Genomic DNA, 20,999 nt, shown 5'->3' with positions numbered 1-20,999 from the left:
TTCGCCACGCTGTAAAACGTATCACAGTGGAAGCTGAAAACAGAAAACGACGGCACAAAGGTGCATTGCGCCAGATACATGTGCAGGAGGGAGACAGTCCTAGTCCGTTCTCACCGGTTGTCAAAGAAACCTAGTTATCACAGCAGTAAACTTTTCAATCTGCATGACAGACCATTTCGTGTAAAAAGGGTGGCACACGAAAATGCATTTGAAATACACACTCTTCGTACGAGGAAATCCCGTGGTTTACACCACATCAGCAACCTAAAACTGTGGAAGTTCAAAAAAATGGTTCAAATGGCTCTGAGAACTATGGGACTTAACATCTGAGGTCATCAGTCCCCTAGGCTTAGAACTACTTAAACCTAAATAACCTAAGGAGATCATACACATCCATGCCCGAGGCAGGATTCGAAACTGCGAGTGTAGCGGTCGCGCGGTTCCAGACTGTAGCGCCTAGAACCGCTCGGCCACTACGGCCGGCAACTGTGGAAGCAATAGGGTACTAAGAAAGGAGCGATTGTGTTTTAGTGTAATCATTATTAGAACGAAGGTTTATGTCATACTATGTTTTTCAACTCACAAATAAATGTTTAAATCATAGTTCTCTGAATGTTTGTCACTTGCATATTCAATAAGGCAAGTTACTCATGTAATTTGGTTGATGTCTGGTTGAGTGTCAGTCCAAGGCAGCATGCCCGAGTGAATGAGAGGCAGGTCAAGGTGCATTTTCTAATAAAAGGAAACAGAATAGACGAGCACTGGTCACGTCGATAGTAGTAGTAGATTTGCACCGTATAGGAACGCCTTAAGCGATGGTGAAGCGGAATGCGCAATGTAGAGAGTGGATGCTGAGAAGCCCATAGAGGCGATATGTTGTGTGCCGTAAGGAAGCACATGCGTTGTAGAAAGAGTGCAGATCAAGAAAGTGAATTCCGATAGAGGGAAGAGCCTGAGAATTCTGTGTTTCAGGACGACAAAGTGTATCTGGGACTGTGCCGACGGAAACCACGACCAGACCATATCGTGCAGGAGATCTACTCGCAGCGACAATGTTCCACAACTCTCCTTACACTGAGACACATTTGAAGGCAAAGAAGAGAACAGAGAATAGAAAATACAGTGTTTATAAGTGTGTAAAAGTAAAAGAATCGTAATGGTTAACCTTGATAAGCATAAATATTTAAATAATCATTAACATGAGAAATTTTATCGTTAACTACCCTGATTTAAAATTAAGTTTAGACATAAATTTGCATTATACCAGGTAGCTAAATTTGTTGCCAACTTTTGCCATAAGCACAATCGCAAATAACTAGCAAAGAAAATTATCCATGAGGTATTTATGAACCACCCCACCCCACCCGACCCCCTGCTCTCACACCTGATGCGGCCCCAGGCCGAGGGACTGCAGCTCACGCCAATGGACCAAATGATACAGCCTTACATTACTGGCCTCCAAGGTCACCGGACCGGACTGTTTGTGATTATTCCTTGTGGGGGCTTACGAAAGACTGTTTATGTGGTTCCGTTACCAGCAACAGTGAATGAACTGAAACATCGCAGAACAGAAGCTGTGACTTGAAACCTGCTCGCTGCAGTGTGGGAACAATTTGAACACCGCATTGACAAATCGCATGCATCTCAACGGGTGCTATTGAACACCTGTGCAAAGGAAGGGAAAAAAGCGGATTTCCAGAGTAGATTTTAAAGTGTTTATATATGACTACGCAGAAGCGGTATTGGGAGTTCGGTTTACGAAATCATGTGTTGGGAGCCCCACGTAAACGGGGTTTGCCTTGCGAACAGCAAAGCGCACTACGAGACACCGTGGTGTGGATGGAGGCAGGCGGCCCGGCAGTGCGCACACCGACGTAGACGCCTCGCCGGCCGGCTCTGGCGCAGCCGCTCCCTCGCCTGCCCTGGGCCCAGCTGGCAACGCCGCCCTGTGACGTCAGCGCTGGGTGGCGGCAGCCGCGCGCCCCGGCGGTTTGTACAGCCCAGTTCTGGAGTGAGGAGCCAGGCGTGTAGAACGGCGAGACGCGGTGCTGTCTGCTCGAGAGCTGCTTTCTATCACTTCTCCGGGGGAATACCAGAGGAAGGTAAGGCGGGCAGCCAGCCTCTACTGTAATTTCTGGAAGCTGCGGACGTTGTTCCGCTGTTTTCCACGCTTTTGTGTGGTCCGTCGCCTAACTCGCAAACTCAGCAAAATTGCTCCTCTACAATACGGCGTCGTACTTTGAAAACAGAAAATTAGCATCGCTACGAATGGCGAATAGTGTGTTAATTTACCGTGTCGAGTGTTTAATAATTTTTTTCTCGTTATTTCCTGCCTTTCTAGAGTCATTTAATCGCTGAAAACCTGAGAGAGAATAACGTGGTACAAATGGAAAATAGCGCCACATTCAGTCGGTCAGTGTTTCGATGTGCCAGTGTAGATTCCTGCAGAATTCTCCTACCACACATATTTAAAGTCAAAACCACGCGTTCTTTATTATGTCGCTGCATCGAAGTAACATATGTCCGTAGGACCAAAGTTGGCGATAACCATCAAATGCAGCAGACTGAGTGAGTTTTAGTGCGACACTAGGTCTTCTGCCTCTGGTTCCATCAGCCGTAGCCATCTCTGTTACGGAACTCCCAGCAGAAATTTAATTTTGGATGTTTCACATAAACTGGCCGAATTTAAACATCTAAAATGCCGTCGTAATCCAGTATTTAAGAGGTACAATTTTGTTACGGGTCTCACGCAGTAAGAAAAGTATCACAGTCCACTTAATAGTGGTGGGCAGGAAATCGCGTATCTGTTAGAAATCACAGTGACTGAGAAGTCACAGATATCACAGTAGCAACTTTACAGAATCTAACTGCGATTTCAGTCACAGTTAGCAGTCGCAAGTAGTATTACACATTCAAAGACGTGAGCCATCTATTGGTCGAATTTAACACTGCTTTCTGCGATTTCAGTGACAAGTCGCAACTAAGAGTCGCAAGTAGCAACTAAAAAGCGCGGTTAACAGTGGCATCTGTTGGCCAAAGTTCGTACTACGTCCATCTCTGCGGTACGCAATGGAGTCCAACTGCGATTTCCGTGACAAGTCGCAACTAAGAGTCGCAAGTAGCAACTAAAAAGCGCAGTTAACAGTGCCATCTGTTGGCCACAGTTCGTACTACGTCCATCTCTGCGATACGGTATCGAGTCTAACTGCGATTTCCGTGACAAGTCGCAACTAAGAGTCGCAAGTAGCAACTAGAAAGCGCGGTTAACAGTGCCATCTGTTGGCCAAAGTTCGTACTACGTCCATCTCTGCGATACGGTATCGAGTCTAACTGCGATTTCCGTGACAAGTCGCAAATAAGAGTCGCAAGTAGCAACTAGAAAGCGCGGTTAACAGTGCCATCTGTGGGTCAAAGTTCGTACTACGCCCATCTCTGCGATACACTGTGGAGTCCAACTGCGATTTCCGTGACAAGTCGCAACTAAGAGTCGCAAGTAGCAACTAAAAAGCGCAGTTAGCACTGCCATCTGTTGAGCAAAGTTCATACTACGCTATTCGCTACCGAGTCAAACTGCGATTTCTGTGACAAATCGCAACTAAGAGTCGCAAGTAGCAACTAAAAAGCGCAGTTAACATACTTTTCCTAGTGTCATCTGTTGACCGACGTACGTACTTCGTTATGAGAGCCTTGTGCCTCACGAGATCGATGTGCTGTGTGTGCATATGAACGGCTTATTTCAATAGTGGTACAAGTCCATTTTTGTTCATTTTGAGATACAGAGTCGTAAAGTTAAATGAGAGCTGAAAAATCTGCAGTTGAGATACCAGAAATATTGAAGCATATAGCTTCTTGCTAGAGATGAACCTTTATTTATGTTTGTTTGGATCATTAATTTCAGAAGCATTATAGACAGAAAAGTGGAGGTAATGGACTTGTACCACTATTGAAATAAGCCCTTCACATTATATGACGACATGCACATTCAGCATCAGTTATGGTTGGTCAAACACAGCTGTGACTCTGGAAGTATTATATTAATAAGAAGCAACATTGCCTTTTTCTCCCGAAAATATCGAGTAACGTAACAAATGTGTTTGATTCTGCTTCCAATATGACAGTGTTGCTTAATACTCCACATGCCTACAGGACTTTGCAATGTTAACGCAGAGGAACTCAGACATCTGTATAAGTGTAGTGAAATGAAAACAGTGTTATTGGGTCATATGAATGCCTCACTTTTGTTCCGACACAGTTCAAGACTCAGGATAAAAGTTTTACACCTGGTGTTCCACATGGCAACTTCACACACAAGAACTTTTTGCCGACACTACTACCACCTACATAAGTAAGCTTTTCCTGTGTTACTTTCAAGTAATGCACTTAAGCTATTCCTGATTTAAATGGAAGATCTGTACTTCCCACTTTCATATCAACAGCCTCAAAATGCATATTGTAGACTTTGCGATATGTTACAGGTCAGTGTCACACCAAGATCGTGGAGACGGGGAAGGGGGGGGGGGGGGGGCATGTCACTCTCCAACTAGTGTTTACCAGTAAATAAGTGGCGGAAAATTACGGGTATAGGACGGCTTAAACATGTGGAAAATGAGATTTTCATTATTCACTCACTGTATTTAACATTTATTATTCCTTTAAAATCGCACAACAACTTCAATAAAACGCAGTTTAATCACTCATCTGCACACTTATTTCGCAATTATGTCACTTTTAAACTGCAAAATCTTCTAAGAGCTGTCTTGAATCTTCACGAGTCTCTCTCAACAGCCTTGATGTGGACAGATTCGTACAGCAACCAGAACTGTGTCTGCAAAATCACAAGGATTATTAAACAATTTTTGCTGTCACTAATTACAAGTAATATAATTGACAGAGTAGATTGCTAAAATTTGCTCTAATGAAAGCCACTCAATGGGGTATATTTCACATTTGCAAGAACGATCTCACTGAAGTAATTAAGTCCATCGAAACACTTAGAAACTAACCTCTCGTCTGACGAAAACGGTCTAAAGACGCAGTGGCAATTTCTCCAGATCTGTTGACAATGATATTTTGAGTTATCACTTTACTGAGTGACTAAAATGTAGTTCGCGTACCTGTGAACATAACAATATGTTAGAATTCATTTTATAAACACGAACTATTACGCTACTGTATGGCTACTTACATATTAATTACACTATTAACATTTTCACAGTTGTTTCTTCAATACAAAATTAAAGCCAACGGAAGAACAAACGTAAAACATACTTACCAATGACAGGTTTGTTGAGATGCAATTTTCTGTGTGGACAGATGTAACTTTTTCATACGGTAGTAAGTCGCAGAAATCGCAGGAGTCACAGACATCGCAGAAGTAGCAGAAGTCGCAGAAGTAGCAGAAGTCGCAGAAATCGCGGAAGTAGCAGAAATCGCGGAAATAGCAGTGGCGGAGGGATACACCACCTAGGTTCCTTAACTGCGACTCTTAACTGCGACAAATCACAGTTAAGAATAACAGATACTGAAAAGTAGCATTCACAGAAATCACTGATATCGGAAAATCGCAGTTTAGCCCATCACTACCACTTAATGTCTCTTGCAGGCGTTGAAACTGCTGGACGTTAGTCACCCAGTATTTGAGAACGAGACAGCTTAGCGATTTGCGATAAACTCAACAAACTTTCAAAGACTGTTATTTCTCTCGCTAACCTTCTTCCTTGTGGCTCTATAAACGACAAACGTGAACAACCACACTTTCGCTGCTCGTGCAGTCAACTTCGGCATCAGACATGGCGTTTTGTTGCCTCATTAGTACCGACGCTGTTTGCAGCGCACTTCGCAGGCAGTATCCACATACACCACCGAAAGTATCGGCTAAATTATATCATTGTACGGCAAACGCGCCAGGAGATAAGTCATAAATATTTAGACGCGACAAAAACTTGTTTTTGCTTAAAACGGAGTGCAAATTAACGAGAGCATATTCATACAGCGTTTCATAATGAGAATGGCTCTGAGCATTATGGGACTCAACTGCTGAGGTCATTAGTCCCCTAGAACTCAGAACTAGTTAAACCGAACTAACCTAAGGACATCACACACATCCATGCCCGAGGCAGGATTCGAACCTGCGACCGTAGCGGTCTCGCGGTTCCAGACTGCAGCGCCAGAACCGCGCGGCCACTTCGGCCGGCTCATAATGAGAATACTGGCGGCATTGGAGACACGTTCAGAATAATTTCAAATCGTTCTTCTCTTTTCCTCGCTTTTACACGACAAATATTACACACGTTAACTCATTTCTAAAGTAATCAGACGTAGTTACATTTTTGTGTACATGTATTGTTATGTTATGTTCATAAATAAATGCAAAAAAATGTGCGTTACTTGGGGAAAAGCTGTTTCGTGCGCGGGCGTTCCGAATCGACTCGCGAAGCAGAACACGTGGCGACATGCCGACATGATTCTGGCGGTGAAACACAGCGCTTGCGTGAATTTCAGTATTTTTTACAATGTTCTGGAACTGAGGCTGTGGTGAACGTGCGATCTGTTGCGTTCCCCTTTATCTTGGTTAGACTGAGGCGAAGATGGGGTGACTAGTTCGAGAATCCTTGAAAAGTTACCGTAATGTTCGTGCTTCATGAAATAAATCTGTTTTTTTTTTTATCGTTCTGTCACGTCTCCTCTTTTGAGATTTGCTGCTGAGGGGGAAGCGATCAAATACCACACGTTTTTTGTTCTCTGCAGTGCTGCAGCGCTTCGTTTGGCTTTTCTCGTGTTAAAAGTTGCGTGATACGAGAGCATGCTGCGTTTACAACGCATCAGAGATCTCTTTGAGACGCGTCGAGTTGTGTGCGGCTTGCTGTGCAGAAAAGTTGTTGCAGTCATGCTTCCGCATTAGTCGTATCTTTCTGTACGAAGCAACGAATGTTGCCGGTTCTGGAGCTGTCACTTACCAACTTCTTTACTTGAATTGAATTGGATTTTATTTGCCTGTAGACAACCTTTATGTTGTATAAGGCATCGTCATTTGTTACATAATGATAGTTTGTTACACAAATTGTACAAAGAGTAGATACATAAGTCCACAGATGGTTATACAAAAGGTTAACATATAGATACTATTACGTAAATATTGCATATCTTCTACTTGTCCATAATTAGTTACACCGGTTGCACAGACAAATTTTGCTGTATGTCGTAAGATACAATTTTGTTAGTTCACAATCACACTTTGTTATATAAAAGAGCATCTTATTTTTCATTATATAAAAGACTATCATATTTTTCATTGTATAAAAGGTTTTATTACATATGAATTCACTTGTACTAGAGAATGCTTTCTCCTTCAGCCATGTCTCTACCACCGTTTTAAATTTATTTTCATGCAACTCCGTTGTGCCACCACAAAGTGCGTTAAAAAATGAGTCAAATGACGAGATTAACCCTTAACTATCAAAGTGACTTGTCTGTAACGTATACTACGAGATAGTGTCTCTGAGATCCCTGTGTTTTAATCTGAGATTTAAGGCGCAAATAATTTGATATTTTTAAGTTAAATGACGTTTCGTTTTAGCATTACTTCAGTGTTTTTTAAATAATCTTTATTGATTTGCAGGAGTTTACTTTTTATTTCACATTTTGTGCGGATTTTTAAATAGTAGACATAAACGAAGTTTTACAGAAATGAATTTTAGATTCTCAAAAATTACAGTACAACTGTAGCAAGTAAATTCTCCCATCAACTAAATGCTGGGATTTCAACATGCACATAAAAATTGCTCTATAGATACAAAACGAAAGTCTGAGAAAGTGACATTCAGTGTTGGGATTCAGTTTTATCACCACAGTGAACATATAATTTTAACTAAAGCATTAAGAATTGTATTGGAGAAACAGAGGACCACATCACTATTGTCCGGAAGTTCTTCCTCTGAATGACCCTTCGCCAGCAGAACTGCGATCACTGGCTCTCATAAAATCCGGCTATTTGTCGGCCTTTATCACTGACATCTCCCTGCATCCACTGACAAATGGTTTCATTAAACTTTCGATCGTTAAAACTGACAAGTTCACGAGACGCGTTCAGAGGAGACATCATTTGTCGGTAACACGTGTAAACAACAAAGAAGACAGTAGTGCAGCTCACAAAATATTGTGGAGTTGGTGCTTGAGGGCAAAGGCAGGTGGCGATATAGAAGCATTCTGCCAGAATTGACCTTAGAGAGACAGTTCCAAATTTTCACGCGGGCTGGGAGATAGCACTTCGTGAGTTAAGGGTTAAAGAGCAGTGTAAATTCTTACGCGCAGCCGATAACGACGGTAGAATTGAAATTGTCATTTCGAGTGTAATAATTGTGAGAATTGAGGTAGATTTATCATCGCGGCTGTGACAGAAAGTACGTTACTTTGCCACAGCACTGTAGGTAAAATTCGAAGCTCAATTTCTGGCTTTGTTCACTTATTCCAGTAAGTGTAGGGCCCTGTAACACAAAACAGAAATATGCCTATACTTCACGTGACCTATTCGTTTACTCCAGTACAAGTTAGTCCATTTGAGGGAAGTATATAAATACGGTAATCGAGTTGAGATCTGGAAAACTGCCACACGTCTTCAGCTACCGACCGGGTCTTAATTTTTTGCTGGAAGAATGACCGATCATCACGTCTGTCGTGGATGCCGCACGTTTGACACTTTTGTACGCATGATTGCTGTGTATGATTACTTGTGTTAACCACGTAACAGATTTAAACTCCTTTTTAATCTATTTATGTATTTCATCGTAGGGTATCTAAATTCTGAGAGACCGAATTAATAGTATTGATGTGCAGCACACGAATTTGAAGCAAGTTCTCTGTAATTTCTTAGTAACGATTTCCTGTCCTGAGAAGTACTTTATCTATCGCTTCGATGTATTGCCTTTATTTACTCAAATATGACTATGTACACATTCTGTCAAATGAGGCAGTAATATTTAAACTTTACGATATATTTTATCTGCCTGCCTGTTTAGACTTTTTTCTTTATTTTTACAATTTAATATCGTGACAGGCAAATATATAAATACATAGCAGGCTACTTGGTGAACGAGGCGGATGGCCACTCAAAGTAGGTTTCGTATACAGCAAAACCTCAACACGGAAATAAGTGCACCTGGCAGAAAGTGTTTGACAGAGTGTATACGATCCGGGAAAAACCCAGGAATAATTTCATCCGGGAGAAAACCGGCAAAAACCCGGGAATTTTTCATTGTTTTCAGTTAAATTTTTGTAATTTTGACTGGTAAGAACCGGTACTCTAACAAAGGATATTACTGTTTCCCGCTACTGCAGAATAATGCTTCAACAATAAAACATAAACGAGAGAAAAAAACGAAAATAAATTGCAAAGGAAATGCGGCATGTACAACGACGACATACAGTGCTCGTGCAAGCGTCTGCGAACAGCGAAATGTGTCAAAGGCTTTGGGAAGACTATACAATGCTTCATAACAACAGATTGCCTCCGATGAGCGTGAAGTCACAACTGTTTACATTTGATTCGTTTTAGCAGTTACGAGCGGGCTCATGCACGTTAGCAGTTGAGTCGCGTTTGAGTAGTAAGTTTCTCCCACTTTGGCCAAAGGAATGTCACTGTCGGCTGTGAAGCAGTCGCAGTAGGCAGCTGGATGCCACCGGGAAAAAAGGGCCTCCAAATTCATATTCTTGAGGGGGGTGGGGGACTTGTTTCACCAAGCGCCTAGGATCCAGCGCACGTTTGTCTATCGTTTATTCTTATGATTTTGAAAAGCTTCCCTTCTGGTTTTTGAACACATTTTAAGTTGATTTCTGAATGAATCATAAGTTGATATTTGAATGCGTGCATATTGTACGTAATGTCTCTGTTAGGAGTATCAAAAAATGGTTCAAATGACTCTGAACACTATGGGACTCAACATCATAGGTCATCAGTCCCCTAGAACTTAGAACTACTTAAACCTAGCTAACCAAGGACATCACACACATCCATGCTCGAGGCAGGATTCGAACCTGTGACCGTAGCAGTCCCACGGTTCCGGACTGCAGCGCTAGAAGCGCGCGGCCACCGCGGCCGGTGTTAGAATCCTCGTCGAATCTAGAAATACACTTCACGCAGACAAAAGGGGACGGGGCTATACGAGCTGAGCAGAGTAAAGCCGAACGGATGAATGCCAATCGCTATCTTAGGGCCGGCCGTGGTGGCCAAGCAGTTAAAGGCGCTACAGTCTGGAACCGCGCGACCGCTACGGTCGCAGGTTCGAATCCTGCCTCGGGCATGGATGTGTGTGATGTCCTTCGGTTAGTTAGGTTGAAGTAGTTCTAAGTTCTAGGGGACTGATGACCTTAGAAGTTAAGTCCCATAGTGCTCAGAGCCATTTGAACCATTTTTGAGCTATCTTAGGATTGTGTGGTTGATTGGGTTTGCGAATGATCAGGGTTGTTATAGTTACTAGCGAAATCCATAGATTCAGACTACCAGAATGGAAATAAACGACTGGCAGGAATAATGGGTGAGAAAGATCACGTATTATCTTCTCGGTGTATTCAAGAAAATTAAATTTTGACAGAAAATTTTTGTCCAGATAGCTACTCTAGTAAGGACCAGTTGTACAGTACCCGGGTAGCAGCCACTAGTTCTATTCTGGAAGTAACGCGGAAAACGTGTTGTACGAACACGTAATAACGCCTAACCGGAAAATAATTAGATAACATATCGATTTTTCATGTAGCAAGACGTTCGATGAACTTTGAGGTAATAGATTCTTTCGCAGAAAGGAAAGCACGCCATGTAAAGCTATAGCAAGATTAGAGAGAAAAATATGCTAGGAGCTAAGGCTTGAAGAAATGTGTACTTTTTTCCTTGTCTCTTGTCTTTATTGGTTTTATGTATCCTATATTTAATTTTGTCACACAAAACAGAAAGTTATTAGCTAATAGGAAATAAAGAGTGCAAATTTTTTCATTAGTTGTTGTTCTCCCGATTACAAATAATCCCATCCACTGTTAACTGCGAGATTTTTAAAGAGGGGCAGGCTGTCAAACCGGCCGACTGGGAGCAGAAGAGGCACCACAAGACGTTTCAATGTCCACTGTCCTGAATATAGTTTGATGGCATCCATTACAAAATATACATGTATCAATTCCACAGAGTGAAATACAGTGACTTGCGATAAAAGAATGCTTTATCAAGAGCACTGCACTTTGGCACACTTAAGACCAAATAATATGTATTAAATTTCCTCGAACACACATGTTATATGTTCGACTTTTCAGAAAGATGTGCGCTACGAGATGAACATATTATTGAAAGTTCGATTTTTAGTATTGACCCGTTTCGCAAATATCCGTAGATCCGGGGCTGATGCGCAGAGCAGTCTGAGTTATAGTGGGTAGTCTCCACATGACCCGTGTTTACATTCAGTGATTTTGCTGTTTCCCCTTCGTTTACTCTCATGTCAAATGAAAACAAAACGAATACCTGTGGTCAGGAGCCATCAAGTGAATTAAAATACATTCACATAATTACGGAAAGCTAAAATATGTCATTAGTTTCAAATTTTATTTCCACCTTTGTGACAGTCAAGCATTAATCGTCTTGCAGAACAATGAAGTTACTTTCATCTGTTTGCTAAAGAAATTTGGCTTTTATTAACCTTTTTTGCAGAAGAGGTCAACGTACCTGAAATGAAATGTTTAATTCCACAGTACTGGCTAGTTTGAACTGTTCGCTGCATTTCTAGTGCACGTTTCCATCTTCTAGTACCTATGGCATAATGCCATAATAAAGAACCAAACATGATATAATACAGTACTGGTGCTGCAAGAAAATTTACATCTCGAAAACCACACTGAAACGCTTAATATCAGGTCGAGGTCTAATTCATTGGGAATCTGGACATACGAATATGCACTTTAAGTATGCACTTTAAATGTGCACATTTTAGTATGGTTCACGAAATTCCGATGCTCTTGGAGTATCCTGTGATGTCTTGTTTCTTTTATGACATATGTATGAGCTTTCAATGTTTTTACACGTACGTACATACGGGCTTATTACGTCATCATAGCTGCGCAAGCGCTGTGTCGCCTGTCATCTATATTCTCTGGCAACTGCTGAAACGAACCTATTTCTGACAGGTCGCGGGAAAATACTGGGACTGGTGGTTTGAAATGCGTTACTTTCAAAGTAAATATCCTTTTACGTAAGTTGAACTATGTGCGAGAATGTACCATGAATTTCTTAAATCGCAGAGCGTTTAACTCTCATTTAGAAATCAACTTCTTGATAGCGAGCCATTTAGAATTTCAAACCCTGAAGATCAGACATTTGTCATTATTAAAAATTTTACTGGCACATTTGTATGATATATCTTAAAGTGTAACACGCACAAAAAAGATCAACATTATATGCGAAAGCTTAGCTTCTGTTGTAGCTTATTAACGTTAGACCAATATTATATGTGTAAGCTTTTCTTTTCTTGTAGCAACGCTATGTATATTAATTTAAACTATTAACTTTTCCTGTTTGTGTGTTCGTGCTACTGAACAGTGATGTTGCTGTTGGCTGACTACATCACGTGTCCTATGCTCTGAATATCCGCTGTCATCGACTGGCGAGATCACCTGACATGAGCTATGACTGGCTTACAATAGCGCTTCGCAATCTAGATTTCAATGATTCGAAAAGTAACATGCAGTGTTTGGTGGAAGTCCAATGTATACTTTCGTAATACGAAAATACGCAGCGTACATATTGCTGCACATCAAATATATTTGGACTTGCATTCAGGATGACGACGGCTCAATCCCGCGCCCGGCCGTCCTGATGTAGGTTTTCCGTGATTTCTCTGAATCCCTCCAGGCAAGTGCAGCGATGGTTCCTTTGAAAGGGCACGGCCGACTTCCCTAATCCGATGAGACCGATGACCACGCTGTTTGGTCTCTTCCGCCAAACAACCCAACTCAACCCCAAATATATTTCCAAAACGTGTTTTTTTTCCCCGAGTTTCGTTTTCTAAAGTGCGAGGAAATTCTACACCCGTGTATAAAACCATAATCATTCAAAAGATTGACAAGGGAAAATATAGTGTCACTTATCACGGAAAAAGCGTGTCTTCACCTGGGAGAAAGTGTATTTTTAACCCGGAAATCCGGGGAAAAATCCGGAAATTGTTTTCCTTGTCCGCGTATACACCCTGTTTTCAGTGTCGCCTAACGTAGGCCTAACGAACTAACTTCAGCCCTCTGTAAACAAAAAGCATCTGTTATTCGTGCAGTAGGCACAAGTACTAGAAGGCGCAACGTAGGCATATCTGTACTTTTATTGCAATACCTCTCGACAAGTTGAGCAGCGCTTCGTCGCCTGCAGTCGCGACTTCGGCACAGGGATCGCATTCTTTCTTCCTGAAAACGGCCGGGCTGTGTCGCTGCCCCGGCGAGTCCATAGTACGAGTAGCCGCGTGTGAGTGAGTGGTGGATGAAGGAGGGAGGGAGGGAGGGGGAGGGGTGGCGCTGCAGGCAGTGGGCGGCGCGAGGGACACAGTGTTCTGGACAGGCCGAAAGCCTGTCCCCAAGTTTGTTTCAAGGTCGAAGAAAAGTTGGTTCCGTTCGATGGTGATAGAAATAAAAAATTATTTCCGCATCTTTCGGTGCGGTGCAGCCCCTTACGCAGTCAGTGTTTCAAACAATTCTTAGCTGTACTTGTAATTCGAATACATCCAGATCGTTTGGGATCTGAGAGTAAACACTCCAAATATGTGAAATAGTCATTAAATTCTTTTTGAAGAAAATGAAGCTTCACTGTGTAGTCTCTCCTTGAAACGGAAAGTAGCTGTTGTTAAAGGAATGAAAAATAGCACGATGGTCGGGTTAGAAACTTCGAAGCGGTCACACACATCGTCATTGTGTCGGTTTAGGATGCCTGCCTGGTGTATATGTGTATTGGATACGGTGGTGTCTTTATACGATCAGTGTTCAATTAGTGTATTTCAAAACTTTGAACAGAACGATAAATTCAGTTAACAACATTACAATAGATTCCTTGCAAAAGACTGAAGAAAGTATTCATCATATAGGAGCAGAGAAATAAACGTCTCAATTTTCCCAGCATTTTCTCTACGAGAGTACATTTGTTTTCAGGGGCAACGCTAAACGAATGAATCTGCGGTTAGGTCGAGTTTCCGTACCGCCTTCCAGCTTGCAAAGGGTTGCGCAGTTTCACCGATTCTCGGGTTACGTCGACAGTGTGGAAACTCGGCCACAGCCAGAACTCAACACACCTGCAGTGTGACGTGTGCGTGATTATTCATAGCAACATTAGTCTCCCAGACTTCTGTGCCCTCCGACGTAAATTTTCACGACTTCACAAGTCTGCAGCTACAAATATGCCGAAGTTTACACTTTGCTCTGCTCGCTGCTTTTTTACGCTTCGGAGAGAACAAAATCCACCCACAAACTCACTTGCAGATTTCAACTTGCGAGCTTTGTTTTTGAATTAGCATTACTCGAAGAACAAGAAGAAGAAGAAGAAGAAGAAGAAGAAGAAATGGTACCAGACATTCATCCTGTAGTGAAATGCGGAATAAGTGATATTCGTTGACATTGTGTTTTTGTGGTTAACGTTTCAATAAAATGGCAACGAAACATAAATTCGTCAATTTAAAATGCGTTCTAAAATGACAGTCGTCGTAAGGCCCCAACACTCCGAGCAAATACTGTGTTTCTTAACTAGCTGCCTCCCCTCCCCCCACCCCCCCAGTTCTTTGCACGATGAAAATATTAAGAGATGTTGAATTTCATTGTCGGTTCTCAGTAATGCGGCAATCTTAAAAGTAAAATTTGCCACGAAACGCATCAATGACCCACCCTGCCGCGGTACACGGCTGCTGGGTGCTGTGTAGAGATGGACAGACACGTTCATCCTTCGGAACTAGTTCACTGGTGATCGTTCTTTTTTGGGAGCCGTTCATCTTTATTCGTTCACCGTTCATTTGTGCATGGTATACGGTTCTTAAGAAAAATTGAAAACCAGTAGTGTAGGTGACTGAAGGATGGAAGCCGCCAAGAGGGGGGCACTTGCCTCTCCTCTGGAGTACAGAGTTTTTATTCATTGCAGAACTCACACACTTGCTGAAGTAATTTCCGTGATTCTGCAGAACCTCTCGTGGTAGCCAATTGAAGCGTTACATGGCTGATCGCAGTGAAATAGTATAGGGTCGTTCACGGAAAAGCGACCCTGGTTACAGACTGCTCGCCAACTAAGCCCGTTACGAGCAGATACAAGAAACAGATAAACATGTAATAATTAGACAATAAAGAAATACCAAATAAGCCAATGCGAGGCCCAACTGCGAAACAATAGATGACGATTGGTGGGCGACAATGAGCAGTCCAGTACTCGGGGCCAATTTTTCGTGCGCCAGCCTGTACCACTGAAATAATGTTGTAGAAGTAGTCATATTCTCCTTAGAGAATGTGACACCAGACATTCGGTTATGGAGCGCGGGCTTCGTTCGGTTGTAAGTCGGTCTGCCTTCAACAGTAAACATGCCATTTTACCTTGGATCATAAAAAGACTGAAAGTAGCCTCTTGTCTGCTGTGTCGACTTCCTTTACTGCCTTCTTTGAAATATTGCTGTGGAGTTGCATATGAGGCATTTAACCCAAGTCTGCGTCACGGGTTTCGTAATGAATCGGCAGTAGCTAAATGTAGCGCTTTGTGGAGCAATGTTGTAACAGAATGCCTTGTGCATTCCACTATGCCTTAAAATTTGTTTCCTGCTTTATCACTTTCCTGAAAGATTACTCAAAGGCTCTTTGACTGATTCATTTTCCTTCTAACAAATACTATTCTCATTTCTAATCGTTTCATACTTCAAATTTTTCGTTTTCGCTGTTGTTACTGGTACTTGATAAAAATGTTTTCTAAATATATTGCAGTTTTATTTCCTAACTTATTGGTCATTTTATTGAACATATGTTGAATGCTATCATAGAATGATAAAATGTTAGATTGTCAACTTCAGAAAAGTGTCATGTCCAGAATCCTATTAACACAGAAAGGTTTACTTCGAAGAAGGTAATTGAGTCAAGCCCGTCTTGTAAGTATCAAAGTAATTTACCCATAATAAATACAAATACCGAGTCAACATCGATCATATCGCGGAGAGTTCTGGAGGCATGATAACATCACAAAAGTGATAAATTATGCCCCCCTCTCTGAAAAAATTTCTGCTTGTACTGTACAAGTACTACGTTTTAGACTATTGGATAAAAATTGTAGAAGCTGTTTTTTAAAATTACAGTTCATGAATATCTTTCTTTCATAACACAAACCCATTTCCAACAAAGTATTATAGGTACTACAAGCATTGTAGTATTTCAATAAATATTTTACATTTTACAAACTCAAGTGGGGTCAGACATTTTCGCATATGTGCTATTAAAGAAAGCCGGCCGCAGTGGCCATGCGGTTCTAGGCGCTCCGGTCTGGAACCTCGCGACCGCTATGGTCGCAGGTTCGAATCCTGCTTCAAGCATGGATGTGTGTGATGTCCTTAGGTTAGTTAGGTTTAATTAGAACTGGGGACTGATGACCTCCGATGTTAAGTCCCATAGTGCTCAGAGCCATTTGAACCATTTGTTAAAGTAATTTGGGGCTCAATTGACTGTAAATGACATTAGAATGAACTCAAAGTAGAGCATGGCCAATTTCCTTCCCCATCCTTAGCTAATCCGAGTTTGTATCCAAACTCAGATGACCTCGATGCTGATGGTATGTTAAAACACTAAGCTCCTTCATTTTGAAAGACTGCAAGATTTGTGCACTTAGCTGGATATTGAAGAAATTGGGTCTCCTCTATTTCTGAAGACATCTTGTGGAAAATTAGGATGCTGCAACAAAATTGAAAACCTTGAAAATTGTGATATTAAAGACTTGTAGCTTTTCACCTGTTGCAACAATATTACACAACAAAGATATATTACAGTTTTAACGAAGTGTCAATCGATACAGGTCTACACTTGTTGACGGTGCTGCGTAACGACCGTGCTGTTCAGTAACGCTGTGTTTCAGAATCGACTACCATGGCAGCCGGCAAGGGAGTTCAGGAGAGCACACCTGCATACCTGGGTGGCCTACTAGACGCTGGGGAAGGTAACATGGTGACTTTGGCGGCGGGGGAGACGCGGCTGGTGGCGCACACAGCCGTCCTAGTTACCGGGAGCCCCGTGTTTGCCGCAATGTTTCGCCACGACATGGTGGAGTCCAGCAGTGGCCTGGTCAACGTAACAGATGTGGACGGACCGGTGCTGAGAGAGCTACTGACGTTCATGTATACCTTCCATGCCCCCCAGCTGGCGAGCATGGCTGCACAATTACTAGTCGCCGCCGATAAATATGGCGTGCTTAGCCTGAAGGCTCAGTGCGAGCAGCAGCTGGCCACTGGACTGGCTGTGGACAACGCGGCGGCCACAGTTGTTCTCGCGGTGCGTCACTGCTGCCCCGGCCTCAGGCAGACCGCCATCTCCTACATAAAGGGGCGCACGCATGAAGTGATGGCCACGCAGGGCTGGGCTGACGCAGTGCGCACCCAGCCAGAAGACGTCATAGAGGTCAGCAAGCTGCTCGCGGAGACACCAGAGTCCAGGTAAGCACGAGATGATCACCATTAATTGTGTGTGTGTGTGTGTGTGTGTGTGTGTGTGTGTGTGTGTGTGTGTGTGTGCGCGCGCGCGCGCGCGCGCGCGCGCGCGCGCACAATAGACAAAACTGTTTTCAGATTGTGTTCAAGCAATTTTAGAACAGCTGTGCAAATGCATGTGTCTGACACATTTTATGTGACTGCAATATGTAACAAAATAATGCTATGGCTTAGCCCAAAGCACATAAACCTGAAATATCTTGTTTAACCCTGTAAGTTCAGCTATCCACTGTTCAAAACACTGTTGGGGCAACTTCTTGAGACGAATAAATCTGAACCTCACTGCAGTGATACATATCTGAGCAACAGAATGTTCATCTAACTTCCAAACAAGGTCGTCATGACGAAAATCGGGGCACAATTTTGAACACAGTTTGAAACACAGTCAGTACATGTCAGTTCCGACAGATGATGGAGAGAAAGCAATGGGCATCATAGCTGTAACGTTGTATGTGTCAAAGTGGGCTTCGACTTGTGTGTGATATTCAGACCAATCCTCTTCATTACCATTAAACTAATGGTGCTTGGGAGGAGTGACTGGCTGTGGAGCAACTTAGTCATTTGTTAGATGCTGAGCAGCAGTTGCTCAGTGTGCTGTACCTGAAATTGAAGAACTTTATGTTGAGAGGTAACCTGTTATGGCTCAGACACAGTTAAATGCTTTCTGGCATACACAGGGTGAAACAGTACACACAAAGAATAGTATACCCATTGTCAGATGTCACAGGCTGCACAGATTGCTAAAGCAGGACAAGTGGCGAACTGTGGTGACACTAACATCAGTCTTCAATGCTTGGAAGAGTGCAATTGTCTCAACACAGTGTACTGAACACCTCTAATGATAGGCTCAACAGGTAATGACTGCATGTGGCAATGTTAACACTGTGACATCAGCAACTAAAACTGAAATGGGCACGTGACTATCGGCACTGGACGTTGGTGCAGTGGCAGAGCATTGTACAAGTGTACAGTCTGATGAGTCCCAATAGCTTCTTCGTCAATCGGATGGTAGGGCATGAATGATATTCCAGGGGAAAAGCTCCTCCCATCTGTTCTGTGGAGAGACAAGCTGGCAGTGCCGCCGTCATGATGTGGGGAACATTCACAGGGGCATCTTGTGGGTCCAGTGGAGCTTGCTCAAGGCACCATGATAGCAAATGAGTATTATACATTGGTTGCAGACTACGCATAGCCCTTTGACTCACATTTATTGACAGTAGTGGCAGTTTTCAATAACATGTGCCAGGTCACAAGGCCAGGAGTGTGATGGAGTGGTTTGAGGAACACATTGGCGAGTTCCAGTTGATATGCGACCCGATCGCACACATCTGGCATACGATGGAATGTGGCATCTGAGCTGATCTCCCCCCCCCCCCCCCCCCCTCTGGAATTGATGGACATTAGGTGACTTAGGCTGTGTCCTACGTGAGCGACAGAAGAGACTGACAGTGCGCAGCAGTTTCAGGCGACAAAACACAACCGTAGGTGTAGTTACGGAAGTGTCCTACGTGAGCGACATCTGTGTCGCTGCCTGTCTCCCGCTGCAACTCGCGACGTTTGAATTCAAACGTATTTGAATCTTGTTGCTGCAGCATGTGCAACAGATACACGCGACGGCAGCCATTGAAATATTTAGGAGATTATAAGAAAACTATTTGGTGAAAAAATTTGGTTCATCCGCATATTACAGCTTGATATCGTCGCTTGATAAAGGTCTCAATTTATTTTCGTTATTCGTCATAGTTACTGTGCTGCACGAAATTGAGTACATGGGTGCACGAAATTTTGAAGAATTTGCAGAGGTAAAATCACATTGCATAGACTTTCCATATAGTTCATTTAAGTCCATACATTGTGTATGAAATGTTCAAATGGTTCAAATGGCTCTGAGCACTATGGGACTCAACTTCTGAGGTCATCAGTCCCCTAGAACTGAGAACTACTTAAACCTAACTAACCTAAGGACATCACACACATCCATGCCCGAGGCAGGATTCGAACCCGCGACCGTAGCGGTCTCGCGGTTCCAAACTGCAGCGCCCAGAACCGCGCGGCCACTTCGGCCGGCTGTATGAAATGTAATAATATATCTAAACTGTATTTAAAATTGAGACCGGAATATTTCTTTTCATTCTTGAGATATTGGTTTTTACATCTATGGACGGGGCGGAACATTTCCTGCGCTTTGGGAATCAAGTGGTCGTAAAAATTGTTGTATTTCATAAACGGTTAAAGATATCGAAAAGATGATATTTGGAAATGACAACACGCAGAAAGGACTATTTATCATATGATTGACACTCGATTCACTTTTGTAAACGCGTGAGCAGAGCAAAAACAAGACTCCCTCTAAATAACACCATGAGGTTTTTTCTGAATTTTCATAGCCAAACAAAGGGAAAGAAACAGTAAATGGGGTATCAAAGTGATCAGCGTGAGGTCTAGTTTTGCATGAACATACGTAACTGCTTGAAAGTAATCTGGGTAATTATAAAAAACTTGATTAATGAGGTGAGGAAAAATTGAAATATTTCACAAAAAGCTGCTGCCAAGCTATGTAAATGAAGTGTCAAAAATTTCGTCTGTTCAAGGCCTAGCTATTTTGCACATAAAGATACATTGGTATTTAAATGTCAAAAAGGATTCCATCGAATCAAGTATGTTACATAGGCAAACGAGGAGTCAGTAAATCATCCCTCCTGAATAAAACTTGAAAATCAAAAATGAAAGAAATCATCCAGATAATTTATGAAATGATTTGTGTAAAAGAAATAAGTAGATCAGAGAAATGTTCTACATGCTTTTCAATGATGCTCAAAATCATGAACAGAAAATGAGGTGCTCCAAACATTTCCCTAATATTTTTTATATCTTATTTTTAGACAAATCATTACACAAAATCTTTGACTTTCTTTTTAAAAAATTTGTATGCTTTACCTTTACACACTATTTAGATTAATGGTAACGCTTGGCCTTAACTCTGACTGCTGATGAATTACATTTGTAACAGCAGATATCTGTAAAATTTCATACTTCATTGTAATTTGTTAGGAATTTAATGTTTGTGATATACTGGGAGAGGTGTGTATACACTTAAAGACAAAGTTCTTTGGCAAGACCTTAAAATATGCTTAGCAACGCAGTGTAAACAGTATATATAAAGTGTATTATACAGAATTGTAACGGAGTCAGTTAAAATATAAGATGCAGCTGAAATTGAACCTAGGACAACAAATCGTACTCATGTTCTGTAACGCTACCTCTACACATCTAACTGTC

The 20,999-nt window shown here is 42.2% G+C and overlaps 2 protein-coding genes across 3 annotated transcripts in view; both read left to right on the top strand.

Moving 5' to 3' along the window:
- Positions 1 to 2,007: 2,007 nt before the first annotated feature.
- LOC124553989 (speckle-type POZ protein-like) lies at positions 2,008 to 17,570 on the top strand. The gene is made up of 3 exons (XM_047128013.1): positions 2,008 to 2,102; positions 17,093 to 17,493; positions 17,532 to 17,570. The coding sequence occupies exons 2-3, from the start codon at positions 17,104 to 17,106 to the stop codon at positions 17,568 to 17,570; spliced, it is 429 nt and encodes a 142-aa protein (XP_046983969.1). The 5' UTR covers positions 2,008 to 2,102; positions 17,093 to 17,103.
- LOC124554117 (GA-binding protein subunit beta-2-like) overlaps positions 17,531 to 20,999 on the top strand; it is a 22,272-nt gene continuing 18,803 nt past the window's right edge. For both annotated transcript variants that reach the window (XM_047128183.1, XM_047128182.1), the window contains exon 1: positions 17,531 to 17,666. In XM_047128183.1, coding sequence (XP_046984139.1) covers positions 17,575 to 17,666 — 92 coding nt within the window. In that variant the 5' untranslated portion in view covers positions 17,531 to 17,574. The remainder of the gene's footprint in view (positions 17,667 to 20,999) is intronic.

The sequence above is a fragment of the Schistocerca americana genome, chromosome 11 (genome assembly GCF_021461395.2).
Source record: "Schistocerca americana isolate TAMUIC-IGC-003095 chromosome 11, iqSchAmer2.1, whole genome shotgun sequence".
Taxonomy (NCBI): domain Eukaryota; kingdom Metazoa; phylum Arthropoda; class Insecta; order Orthoptera; family Acrididae; genus Schistocerca; species Schistocerca americana.
The sequence above is the reverse complement of the archived record's forward strand: the minus strand, read 5'-3'. Positions and strand labels throughout refer to the sequence as shown.

Coding starts and splice junctions, on each gene's coding strand:
- LOC124553989 (XM_047128013.1), top strand. CDS start 17,104: ATGGCAGCCGGCAAGGGAGTTCAGGAGAGCACACCTGCATACCTGGGT. Junction 17,494..17,531: donor TGGACAACGCGGCGGCCACA/GTTGTTCTCGCG, acceptor CCCCGGCCTCAG/GCAGACCGCCATCTCCTACA.